The sequence below is a fragment of the Lepisosteus platostomus genome, chromosome 8 (assembly GCF_059453375.1).
Source record: "Lepisosteus platostomus isolate fLepPlt1 chromosome 8, fLepPlt1.hap1, whole genome shotgun sequence".
Taxonomy (NCBI): domain Eukaryota; kingdom Metazoa; phylum Chordata; class Actinopteri; order Semionotiformes; family Lepisosteidae; genus Lepisosteus; species Lepisosteus platostomus.
In genome coordinates this window covers 10,765,916-10,779,051 of record NC_142618.1, presented here as the reverse complement: position 1 = coordinate 10,779,051, position 13,136 = coordinate 10,765,916, and the positions used below count along the sequence as shown (strand labels likewise).

The following is a 13,136-nucleotide window of genomic DNA, read 5'->3' as shown; positions in this document are numbered from 1 at the left end:
CCTTAAGTTTAGTCTAAAAATTTACTTTTTCAGAAAAACTTGTTTTGTGATTATTTTTAATATGAGTTTGTGCAATGACCTTTATATGTATTGAAAAGTAGTTTGAGAAGACTGCTTTAATTAATCTATATAAAATAAAGTTTATTTAATACTCTAGAAGTTTCACCACTGTGTCTTCAAAAGTTTCAGATTTATTTCAGCTCTGTAAATATGGCTAAATTTCTATTAGGTGTGTCTTTTCATAACACTTTTTATATTAATTTGTGGTGGCCAGGTATGTAGAATGAAGCTGTTTTGAATTTCCTGCTTGTGATGAATGTTTACTTCGAGTGATAACCTCTAACCCCCACATTATGAGTGGTTTTAGGATTTTAAACTACTAGATGTCGCACTCTGTAATATTCTGTTCCCATGCATTAAAGCTTACAGAACATCGTATGGAATAGTAAAAACAAAACAAGGTGGTCTTGTTTATTTCAAATATGGAAGATGAAATGCTTTAAAATGACATAATTATATGTATAGCATCTGTACTGTAGGTCAGAAGTTAAAATTTCTTCAAGAATGACTGTGCATGTTCAGAAATGACTATATGTCACAACCTTTTTGGGATATTAATGTGAGCTTTTGACTGGCAGAAAAACGTAAACTTGTGTGCCGAAAATCAGGAAAGTTTATGTGGTCATATCTAAATCAGGTTGATTTCACATGAAATGATCCATAACCATTTATTCTGATCATGCAGGGTTCCAAAGTGAAAACTAATTTGTAGCCTGTTGAAAAAGGTGGCATTTGGTAATTATCAGTAACAAAATAGATGAACTATCAGTTTGAAAAAAACTTTGCAGATATGGCCCAACTTTAAATTGCAAACTGATCCATAGCTTGAAAAAATATGACAAAGCATGCTTAGAAGAATCATGTCTAATCTTTTTTTGATGCTGGAGTAATGCTTCTTTATTTCACTCTGTACTGTGTTTTAAAGAGTGGCATACATCTGAAAAACCCAGAGATTATAGTAACAGTTACCTCGCATTACAGCGCATTTCTAGTGCTAAAACTGAGAGTTTTATCTTTTATTTGATCTCTTTTTGTTCTTTACTCAAGTAAACGTGGACATCATTTATCTGTGGTCCCTTGCAGCAGCCAGTGCCCAGTGCAGCATACAGTGTTTGTTTTAGGTATTCTTTGAGACAGCAGTTCACTGAGCTTAAACTGAGTATCGCCATGAACAGTTGAAGTCCCCTCAAGTAACTGTGATTCTAGTACTTTGCACTATCTTGAGACAGTGGAGCTTGCCTTAGGTAATTTGACACTCAAGAAGACTTACATTTGGAGGTAGTGTGGATAATGCTTTGTCGTTGTACAATTTGTCAAGGACTTTACACCAACTGTGTTGTAAGTAGAATGAACTTAAAAATCCTTGTGCTGTATGCAATCTTTAGTGCCAATAACTTGATTTCCTTGTCTTGTTTGATTGTTTAAAAGTCCCCTAATTAATATTTTTCTTTTACAGTTTCTCAAATGTAAAATGACCACTTGCAGTTGCTCAGTTTGTTAAAGCTAGGCCAAAGCAGTTTTTTCACTTCCAATGTACAATAAAATTACTGTAAGATGCATGAAAATGCACATTCCAGTCAATTTAAATTCCATCGTCTTGTTTTATGTATTTGTAATTCTGTAAGTTTTACAGAATTAAAGAAGTATTACTTTATTACTATATTTAAACTTTGTGTTAGCAGGTTCGGCTGTATTAAGGGCAGTTACTGTGAAGGCAATAGCAATTAAATGAAAGTCAAGTGAAGGCCAAGTGTAATCTGTTCTCTCTGAATTATAGCTCCATAAAACATTTTAATAGCTCCGCCATAAAAGATGATAAGGAATTAAGATTATCAGAGTTTATTTTACTGAAAGCTTTGTATGAAGCTTGGCTTAATGGGCATTTGTTTAACTTTTATTCAGCAGATACATTTACATCCAGCATAGTTAACAACTAAAAAAAATATTGTAAAGATATAAACTAACTATGAATTACTACATGTCAAAAGTACTGTCCTTCAGTGAACAGAAAATGTTTTCATAACAGAGAAGTAGTCATGGATTCGGCTGATTTTCAGATTTCATCCCAGAAGAAAACCACTCTCGATGTTAACCTTTATATAGCAGCTTCTAGGTGTGTTTCACACATCAGTCATAACACCACCAGCCAACTGCATTCATTTGTCTATATTCCTTCTTGTTGCTATACATGTGATGTCACTTCGCTGCTAACACATGGTTGGTTTTTCTGTGTTTCAGATAGCTGCCTGTGTTGAACACAAAGGAAGAGACAGGAATCCTACATCTTTCACTCGGCTTTAAGAAATCACCCGAGCAGATTAATACGGACTTGTGTCTGGTGCCCCTTTTTTTGTACAAAGCCTGCCTTGAAAGAGAACGCATTGGTATTTAATGAGCTGTGAGATGAGGCCTTGCTGCTAACAGTCAGTGGAGAAAGGATTCATCGTCCATTCATCGGGCTTGATGTACATGTTTCTAAGCAGTACTCTGAGGAGAGCCTACAACGGAATCCAAAACGGCTGCTGGGGAAAGACCATTAAACATGCCTACAGAAACACTACAGACAGATAGCATGGTCAAGCCTGTCGGCCAAGCAACTACATTTACTTCTGCTGTACCTCTCCGCATTCTCAACAAAGGGCCGGATTATTTCCGCAGGCAGGCAGAACCCAACCCTAAAAGACTGAGCGCGGTTGAGAGGCTGGAAGCGGACAAGGCAAAATATGTGAAAAGTCAAGAAGTGATAAATGCGAAGCAGGAGCCTGTGAAGCCAGCAGTGTTAGCCAAGCCCCCTGTATGCCCTGTCACAAAAAGGGCAGGAAGTAGCCCAGCCCTGAAAGCTTCCAACAATAACTCCAAGTCGGACAGCAGTGTGAAAAGAGAGAATCTGAACCTGGAAATCCTGAAAAATATCATCAACAGTTCAGAGGGATCTTCCTCCGGGACGGCGCATAAACATAGTGCCAGAAGCTGGGCTCCTCATAGGTCGGAATCGACAGAGCTTAACCGACGGTCGTTTGCGGAGTCGCTGAAAGTGTTCCCCACTCAAGGTCACTCAAGCCCCCAGGGAAGTAACCTAAATATCAGTAAACGCCTGTTTGAAGAGCAGTCTAGTGATTCATCACTGCATGTTTCCCATAGTTCTTCGGATATTAGAAGAATATGTAATGGCAAGCCATTCAAAGCGACACCCAGCAGTAGTTCTGCACCACCCTTGCCGCCTAAGCCCAACATCACCGCCTCCAGTACGCTTAAATCGCCAGAAAATGATGCTGGAGAGCCAGACAGTGGTGTAAGCAGGAGACCCTCTCTCCACAGATCGAAGTCTGATCTAAGTGACAGATATGCTCGCGCTAGTGCAGATGTTGAACGTTTTTTTAATTACTGTGGACTGGATCCTGAAGAACTTGAAAATTTCGGTGTGGAGAACTTCACCCGGGCAAACTCGGATATAATTTCTCTCAACTTTCGCAGCGCAAGCATGATCAGTTCAGACTGTGAGCAATCAAGACATAGCAATGACGACCTAACAGATGATGAGGACGCCAATGAACGAGTACCTTACGGCATCTCTGCAGTTGAAAGAAATGCCAGAGTCATCAAATGGCTCTATAGCATCAAGCAAGCCCGCGAATCGCAGAAAGTGTCTCACGTTTGAGAAAGGACCCAGAGGTTTTTTTTCTTTGCTTTTTGATTTTGAAAAATATAGTCTGTGAATCTTATATTGGTGGTTAAGTCTGACTTTCACAGCCTCTCAATTGCTTTGCGTTAAATGTGCAATGTCTTGAGATTCTGCATGCTTGTCGACATGCAATGTAACTTGGCCTCCAGCTAAAGAAACAAACTTAAGTAAATCAGTATATTGAAGATGGGTGCCATTCAAGGCCCCATGTCTTAAGAGTACAGTATTTTGCTTATATCAATCGAACATATAGGCGTCATTTCTTTTAGGTGCGTTTTTTTCATGCTATGCCATTTCATGAAACATTTGACATTGACATTTAATCTTGCAGCCATATCAGTATGACTTCAAAGATGCAAAGAATTACAATCATTAGGAAAGCTTTGTAATGTGTGTGGATGCAGTCATACTGTTTGTATATAGATTCATGGGCTGAGGAAGCATGTTACAGTCCACAGTAGGTGTATTCTCAATGACATGTAGCTTTTCCATTGAGCTGTCCAGTTTTGCACTGGTAATGTGGTGCAAACAGTACATCATCTGCATTCTGTGGTTCGTTTTCATCTATATCAACATATATACTGTTTATATTGACAGCTAATAGTGTGGTACAATGGAATGAAAGTTTTGTGAGTATGACCTCATAAGTTGTAGTATTTATATGTCATGTGCATTACAGTATGGCAGTCTACACTTCATTGTCAAATAGAAACGTTTATTTTTATTGTGTAAATTCTGTAAGGATATGTACATACCTTCTAAGTCATTACCAAATCTGTAAAGAGGAGTCTGTTATGCTAATAAATAGCTCTGGGTTCATTTTTTCTTCTCATGGTTCTTGCATTGCAAGAGTGTTCATAAAGCCTATAAAAAGCATATGTCTCATTTCAAAGACGTTTGTGTTGACTGTTCGCAGAAAATTAGCTTAACATTTTTTTGTCCTCAGTTAATTTTGCAACACTGTAAAATAATACAAAAACATTCATTTGTTTCTATCTTTTCATACCCCTAAATTGATCTGAAAAGAGATGTTACCGCTCCACAATTTTAGTAAAACTTCAGTGAGCAAAATTACTACTCGGTTTTGTCTGTGAAATGTTGTTGGGTCAAAGTATAAGCTTGGGATATGTTACATTTATATGCGGAAAATAATGTGAATACCTAGAAGGTGGCTTAAATGGGAAATGCATTGCAGACCCAAAAGTACATGTATTGTATATGGTGAGCATAAATGTCAAAGAACATTAAACTTTGCTGTGAGAGGGTTGCTATGGGAAATTCTGGAGTTTGCAGAGGTCACATATAGGTTATGTTTCAAGTTCTATGTAACTTATGTTCTACATGTAATTCTCTGCAGGCTGCTGAGGTTTAATATAGCGGTTGCTTCAAAATGATTTTGAAGATCAGCTCCTAATCATGGCATTAGTTCCACCCACCAAGAATTAGAAAAAGAAGTGCTGTTGTTGTTAGAAATGTAGTGTGTACTATCTATTTCTACTTTGCTTTGTTACAGTTAGAAATTGCACACTTGAATTTGAATAAATCACCTCTGAACTCTTTAATGATGTGTGGTTTACATATGTAATCTCTTCTTTTTTTTTTCCTATTCAATCTTTTTGAGACCTGGTGTGAAATATGCAAGTGTCCATTTACAACAGCGTATACTGTATGTCCAGTCGAATGCTGTAGATAGAACCTAGGTATACAAAAAATCTAATAAAACACAGACATTAAAGTTGTTCCTAAAGTATAGTAGAAGTGGTCCCTGTTATGTGTAATCCTGCTATAATATGCATCATTTTGCATTTACATTGTTGATGAATAGAGGAACTTGACATAAAGTTCCCTGCAATTATGACATTAAGGGCTTGAGCGTTCCCAATGAATTTTCAACTTGTGTACCAGAATTCTCAGTGCAGTTTCTAGTTTGTGTTCTAGTTTGTGTGCAGTTTGTGTTCTCTTATGTTATTTTGTGATGCTCTGCCCTGCCTGTTCAAGTTTAACGTACTTTAACCATAGTACTGGTGCAGTTAGTACTGTACATTAAACTAAAAAATGTTAGCAGTATCAAGCTGGCTGTTAAATTAGACATGGATGTGACTGTGCTCTCAATTTGCTACCGGTGTCTGTACATGCAGTAGTTAAAAGCTTCTGTTGAAATAAATGTAAAGCTACTTTCAAAGCATTTAGAAGTAAAAATAACGTGGCAAAGGAGTGAGATAATGTAAAAAATTGAGCGATTGCTAGCGTTGCAAGATGAAGATCACAAACCTAAAACCATGTAAAGGTTTATTCCATGCTGAAAAGAAACCCAAGTACACAACTAAAACACTCCAATTAGCTTAGCCCTCATCCAGGAGAAAGTTTGTATAAAAACTTTAAATTGGAGTTGAGAGAGGTATGATAAATATCTCCACCTCTTCTTTTGGGAGAAATAAGGTTTGGCGGACTGGTGTTTTCTTGTCTTCTTATAGGGGAAAACTACGCTCTACAGTACATCGTTTCTCTTTAAGTCACTACTTTTTTAAATCCGTAATCCCAGTGTATAATGGGGACCGTCTCTACTGCAGAGGCCATGTGTGTATTCATGTGAAAAAAAAATCATTTTGGAATGTAGTTGTTTTTTTAACTATAGTGTTAGCTTACAGCCTGATGCCACTGCCTGTTGTTAATATTCTCGCTGTCTGATGGCTTCCACAGGTCAGAAGGCAGAGAATACACCAGATCTTCTGCAGGCTGAAGAAGGGTCTATTCTATGATTCTTCACTGTGTGGCTTGTCTTCTGCATTTCAGAATGGCTTTTGCTATTGATTCCCCCAACAACAGATCTAATTTGTACTAAAATATTTTGTTGCTTGCCAAACAGATATTGGCTTTGATGTACTGTCAAGGGGAAAATAATCTCGGGTCACCAAGTGATCTTTTCTTTAAAAAAAAACATTTGTTATTTCAGGATGTGATTAATAATGATAAACACAAGACTGCAAAACAACGGTACCATCTTTCTTCTGACTTCGTCGGCAACTGCAATTGGAATACCCCCCACCCCCCTGCCCTCCCCATCCAAAAGGAAACACACGTGGGGAAAAAAACTAGATCATGTAAAGGAAGGAAGATTTTCTCTAGGGGTTTCTGGTGGAAAGGGTGTCATTAGAAGCCTCAGAAGCTGGAAGCTGAGATGGTCTTCGCTATTAATCTGAAGGTTTCTGAAAAGATCATTGTGCAGTGAGGTAAACAGCATTCCACGCCTGGGTAAAAGAGTGGGGAATCATGGGAGAAAGGCTTTTCCTAAACAAGTATCAGTGGCTAAACTGTTGCCTGAAGCTTTCTGTAATTTGATGGTTTCAATATAATTGAATAATGTTGAGTGGGGAACTATATCACCGTGCAAGCTGAAAAGACATACAGTAAGTAGAGGTTATTTGCATGCAAGTCGAAAGAAAAAGATTTTGGCTGTGGAGCCATCTTCTGGTGGAAGAGGAGCAAAGGAATGGTGGCATTTTGATATTTATTTTCTATCTGTATTGAATTTTTGTACAAAAAATGGTGGCTTTTTAAATGTAACAAAATAATTAGGCTTCAGCTAAAATGATTAAAACCTAGCCATTTTGTTTCTTGGAATACTGCAAGGCTAAACTTCTGTAAGCCTCCTTATTCAAGTATGTCAAATCATTCTTGTTCTGTGCTGGTGTCTTGGACTCGATTCACATTTTTAACTCCTACCATATGTCTTCTCCTGGATTCAGATCAGGTAATTACAGGAGCCAATGACATTTCCTCTGCGTTCCAGGTGGGGGAGAAACAAAAGCAGAGCTTTAATTCCATGTGTGATAATCGGTTTGACATACCCATCCACAGCAATGCAGTTCCTTAACACAGTGTCTTTTCTGCTCCCATTATTTGTCCTGTGACATTTCTGTAAGCAGTACTATTATCACAGAGACTAGTATGCTATTATCTAAGACTTTACAAAAGTGATAAGGAACTGCACTATTATGTTGTGCCATACGGTACCTTTTAACATTCGACTTAGTGGCTCGAAAGAGTTTACTGACCTGTGTGTTCAATGTCAGAGCATCTGTGTGCTTCCCCTGCCACCAGCATGGTACTATTTCAACACCTGCGAGTTGCACATTTTGTTTCAATGCCAGCTTTCACAACTCCGGGCTCTTTTTATCGAAGTGGAAGACTGCTATTATTCAGACACTCATTTGGGCATTGAGGCATTGTACTTCCAATTTTTTTTTCTGCTTTGATGATCCACAATAAAGGTGCTTCGCTTTCTAGCAACATTTATTGCAGTATTTAAATGACATTTTCTGTACCCTATTCATTAAAACCTATTTATAAATGGCGAATCTGTCTCTTATAATTCAATGGTTGTACATTCTTTACATTTATCTATACAGTATAGCACGTTTCATGACACTGTGTTTTAACATTTTTATGCAACAAGGTCACAAAGTACACTTGCAGAGTTTAATTATTTATTGAATAGTAGACGGGTACGTACATTTATTTCCAGATATAAAATCCACCTTACAATATGCAATATAAATTAAAAAGATGTTACACTACTATGTTATAATTCTATAATACGAATGACAGCTGTTGTGTAAATGTAAAAAGCTATACAATTATTGTTTCTGTTTTAAGATATTAATGTTTGACCCACTTTTGGAGTTCTGTGTTTTAAACTTTTACAATGAAGATATAGACCTGAAGTCTGAAGCTCACTTTGTGAACTCCGACTAGATTTCCATTTAATAGAAAAAAACATACCCACCAAATTTTCCTTATCGGTGCAGTAATGAACCTGTGCTTTATCATGTGATTAGTTTTAACGTTCAGCAGCTGAAACATTTCATGTGTGTTCATTGTCATTTGCATATCGCAAACCCCCAGCTCTCTTCCTCCCCCTCAAGTCTTGCATAGCTGTCTTATTTATCCTGAAGTCATTAAAGGCAGTCCATGACCCTTGAAGCTTATGGAAAGAGGGGAAAATGTAGCTCTCTGGCAGAAACAGTCATTCAGGTTCCTCAGAATACAGGTAAGATGAAAAGTGTGTTTTATATTAGTTTATACAACAGTGTAGAGTGCCTCACATACAGTATAGTGTACAGTATGGTGAGAAAACTATCTAAGTCAAGCTGTACGATGTGTTCCAAATAATATATTTGCCTCAACCACATCTGGATTATGCAAACACTGATCTAATAATGGGGGACATCTGGTATATTGGTAATGAAGTCGCTTCTGCACCAATGAAGGAAATGACCTAATTTGTTTAAAAATGTTAGTAGCTCAAGAAAAAGCACAGGCCCACTTCTTTCTGATATAATTTAATTTAAGTCAATAGCCAAGATTTCCAGGTGCTCAGGGTAAATGTTTAGCTATTGTTACCTTTTAGCAGTTTCTCTTCCAGTTGTCTTTTAGTGACTATTAAGACAGCAAGCAGCGCCGTGATCCAGCTTGATCTTATTAGAGCTTTAGCAGCTCAGCTAGGATGGAGCTGCCCACTACTGCCTGCAGCCATATCACTCTGCAGCTCACAACAGGCAACTCACTGAAGCTCAGCAGGTATGAGCTTGGTCAGTACCTGGATGGGAGACTCCTGGGAAAAACTAAGGTTGCTGCTGGAAGAGGTGTTAGTGGGGCCAGCAGGGGAAGCTCACCCTGCAGTCAATGTGGGTCCTAATGCCCCAGTATAGTGATGGGGACACTATACTGTAAACATAAGTCACAGCAGAAGGCTCTAGTAAAACTAGAAGAAATACCTTGTACAAACTATGGATAGTATAGATCAGGCCTAGAATACACAGAAGTGTCTCTCCACTTTAAGAAAGAGAGGAATACTTCTGTGTTTAGTGATATTTCTTAGATTATATTTAAATTTCAGTTCTTATCTGCGACTCAAAAGAGAGGTCTGGTTGCACCTATAGTTCTCATTTCAGCTTTGGGTGCAAGAGAAAAGACAACAAGGGAATGATCACATAAATGTAATATCATAGTGTTTTATTAATTCTAAAGGTTGTGGATTATTTAATCTGTCAGTCTAGTTTATAGGGATAGATATGCATTTCATTAATGTTAGATACTGTATATCTGGCTTTTGTATTGTACTTTAAATGTATATGTATATATCAAATGAGATTTGAGACTTCTTTGATATTGTAAAAATGTGGTTTGTGAAATTCAATGTATTATAGGATTGTTTGACATAAACAATTATTAAAAGTATATTATAAAGCCTTAACCTACTGTATCAACTTGTCTGTCTACTTACCTAGCTATCTACTGATTTAGCTAAAGTATCTTATTTACTATCCTGAAAAGTTTTACAGATGGTGAAACAGTGCCTGACTTTTTCAGCTCCAAGAGAAAACAGCATGTAAGAAACAAAAACCAGTAAGAGAAAATAAAATCAACTGTACCACGTTTCAGTATAATGCAAAGGTATTCATTCACCTTGTGTGTGAATGGATTTTCAGTAGTGTTATGATCTCCTCACACTCTATTGGGGCTCAGTTATTTTTCATGCTCAGATTTTAAAATCATTAAGTTTTCTTCTTAATGTTTTAGTCATTTCTGATAAAAAAAAATATAAAGTACAATGTCACTGCAGTAGGCAGTAGGCCAGGAGGCAACATGAGAGCCTTATCACGTAGCTCTGTAAGCAGGCCTGGGTATCTCCTGACATTCAGTCTTGGGATTCTGCCAAGCACAATGCATTGTGCCAGACTGCATGGAGTTTCTGGTGCTCTGGACCAATAACTGGAGAGCACTGATGTCTTCCAGCTCATGTCCCTTGTGACCTGTGTTGAATTCCAGAGAGGAGAGTCTTTCCACATTAATGCAGCACAAACTAAAGAAGTACTGTACCTACGAAAGACCTCAGCTAATTGATTCAGAATAATTCAGACCACAATTAGAGAAGAGAAGCTGGTCATTTTTATTAGTACAACTTCCTTTGGCTATCTACATCTCTTGCATAAGGAAAATGTACTCTACTGTTTTTTTAATAGATTGTGGTTATTGTGATTTTTATTTCAATGACTCCTTACATTATGTAAAAGCGGTTATTAGGTAACATTTCTCTCTCCCTTTCATTCCAAGCACAGGAATTATAACTTCAATCTCTGCGAAAATATCAAGACAGAAAATACACTTATTTTTCAATTTTAAAGTGTTCACCCGTCCATATAATTACATAGTATTTTTCACTCTTTTGAAACTTTATCTTTGGATAAAATAGCAGGACATTTATAGGCTTTAACCTGATTAGAGTTTTTGACAGGAAAACTACATTCAAAAGTATTTTTCTAACAGTATCAATGGTAACAGGCATTTCAGATATAAAAGCTGGAAACCACCATCTTAATTTTTTAGATCATGTAATTTGTATAGTTAACCAACTTCAAATTTGATAGCCTGGTATTGGTTTTCATAGACAGAGGAGTAACCTGATATCATTATGTAATAAAGTTTTTGCTCTCTTATGATTATATTATGCAAAACACAATACACAATTCACTTCACCCAAAGATATTGAAAGCAGAGCTGTGAGTACAATTTTCTTTTAAAAATATATATTAAACCTAGCTGCATTTAATCTTTCATCTACTCAAGCTTGTGGTTTGAACAAAGAGCTGATGAATTAGGCCCACAAAAATAGCATTCGAATCATGGGAGCTCTTTTTTCCATTATCATTTGGAAAGTCCACCCACCCCCTTTTGTCAATGCTTTCCATTCATTTAGAGTCATTTATTCTGTGAAAAGACCAAAGATGATTACTTTCAAGAAGTGCCTTTGTGGCTTTAGATTTAAGAGGTCTGTTTAAAACTTTATAAGGTACGTGCTTATTTGAATGTGTTTGAAAGTTTATTTAAATAAAAATCAACATTCCTGGAAGTTTAAACTACAGATTTGAGAGTTGATTCTAACTTAAAATTATTGAATGGAAATATGAATTCTTTTTTAAGGGATCTTTCTCTTAAACTATTGATTTGAACAAAATGCATCTTTTGAAAACTGTCTTGGTACAAGTACCATGGACAGATTTTTTAATAATCATGCTGAGAAGGAATCATGTACAGTGTGTACTGTATGCCATCTCCAAACGGAAATGTCACAGAATATTAGCAATAAAAAATCAAATGTACTGTATTTTGGGACTTGATTCACAAAAGATACTGGGTGATAAGAATCTGAAAGCCTTTCAAAATCCACAAGTACTCTATTGACCAGAGATAATGTGTTACTTAGGCCTAATATTCTAAACCAAGAGCTAGGGGCTGTTGGCTTCACGCCATTCTTCCAGCTGACCCTGCACTCTGTCACCAAGCTTCTCTCCCTGTCTGTGTGTCTCATGGAGAGCACGTTGGGGTACTGTATGTGAAACGAAAAATTCCTAATACAAGAAATTGTACAGTATATGGCCAATAAAGTGATCTTAAACACATACTAATAATCAGGAAAGCGAGAAATAATGCATTTTATAAAATGGATTATAAGAAAACTTAACATGAGAATCATAGCACAGATGAAAAGGATTAGTAATGACTTGAGATCCTTCATATAAAAAGCCACAGTATGAGTGTTAGGATAATTCTATTAGCATTAGGAGTGTGCTATAGATCACTAAAGGTAAATGTAGATGTAGTCAATACTGACATTTTGTTGATTTCTGTTTGATTTTTCTGTAAAAGAAGAAGTAGGTTTTATGTGAGATTTCAACTTTCTCAACATAGAATGGGAAAAACCTATTGGAATATCAGCAGTAGAAACTGAAATGTTAGTAATGATTACTAACAGCTTTCTTACCCAGTTTGTCAGAGCACCTCCAAGAGGAAATGCTTGTACAGATCTTGTTTTTTCAAACAATCATGACAGAGTGAAGGAAGAAGTAGTGAAAAAATACTTATAGAACTTTGGTGTGCTTTGTACTATACATATTATGACACAGTACAGATTGAGTCTGAAGCTCAAGGTTACAAACTGCAGAAAGCAGATGCTGAGAAGAAAGAGACATGGAACAGGGTAAATTGGACATGAAATCAATGGAAAATGGATGACATAAATTTAAACAGATTATAATAGCAAAGATAAAAAGATCTCAAAAGTGAATAAAACAGAATAACTAGAAAAAGAATCCCAAATTGTCCAACATATCAATAGGGAAAAAATATATGGGAAAAGAGAGAATTAGAGAAAATGAATAAAAACAACAGGATCTAGTTAAAGAAAAAGAATACAATGAATTGCAAGCAAAAGAAAAAAAAGAATATACTTTATGAATGGGAAAACAATCGAGCTCATTGACAAACGCTCTTGCAACTGAATATAAATGCTTGGTTACAAATTTTGCAGTGCCATCCAGGCTGCTGAGAGTTT

At 36.6% G+C, this 13,136-nt stretch overlaps 1 protein-coding gene across 11 annotated transcripts in view; it reads left to right on the top strand.

Moving 5' to 3' along the window:
• fam110b (family with sequence similarity 110 member B) overlaps positions 1-5,304 on the top strand; it is a 61,615-nt gene extending 56,311 nt beyond the window's left edge. For all 11 annotated transcript variants that reach the window (XM_088642394.1, XM_088642393.1, XM_088642399.1 and 8 more), the window contains one exon: positions 2,299-5,304. In XM_088642394.1, coding sequence (XP_088498520.1) covers positions 2,603-3,718 — 1,116 coding nt within the window. In that variant the 5' untranslated portion in view covers positions 2,299-2,602 and the 3' untranslated portion in view covers positions 3,719-5,304. The remainder of the gene's footprint in view (positions 1-2,298) is intronic.
• Positions 5,305-13,136: the final 7,832 nt, after the last annotated feature.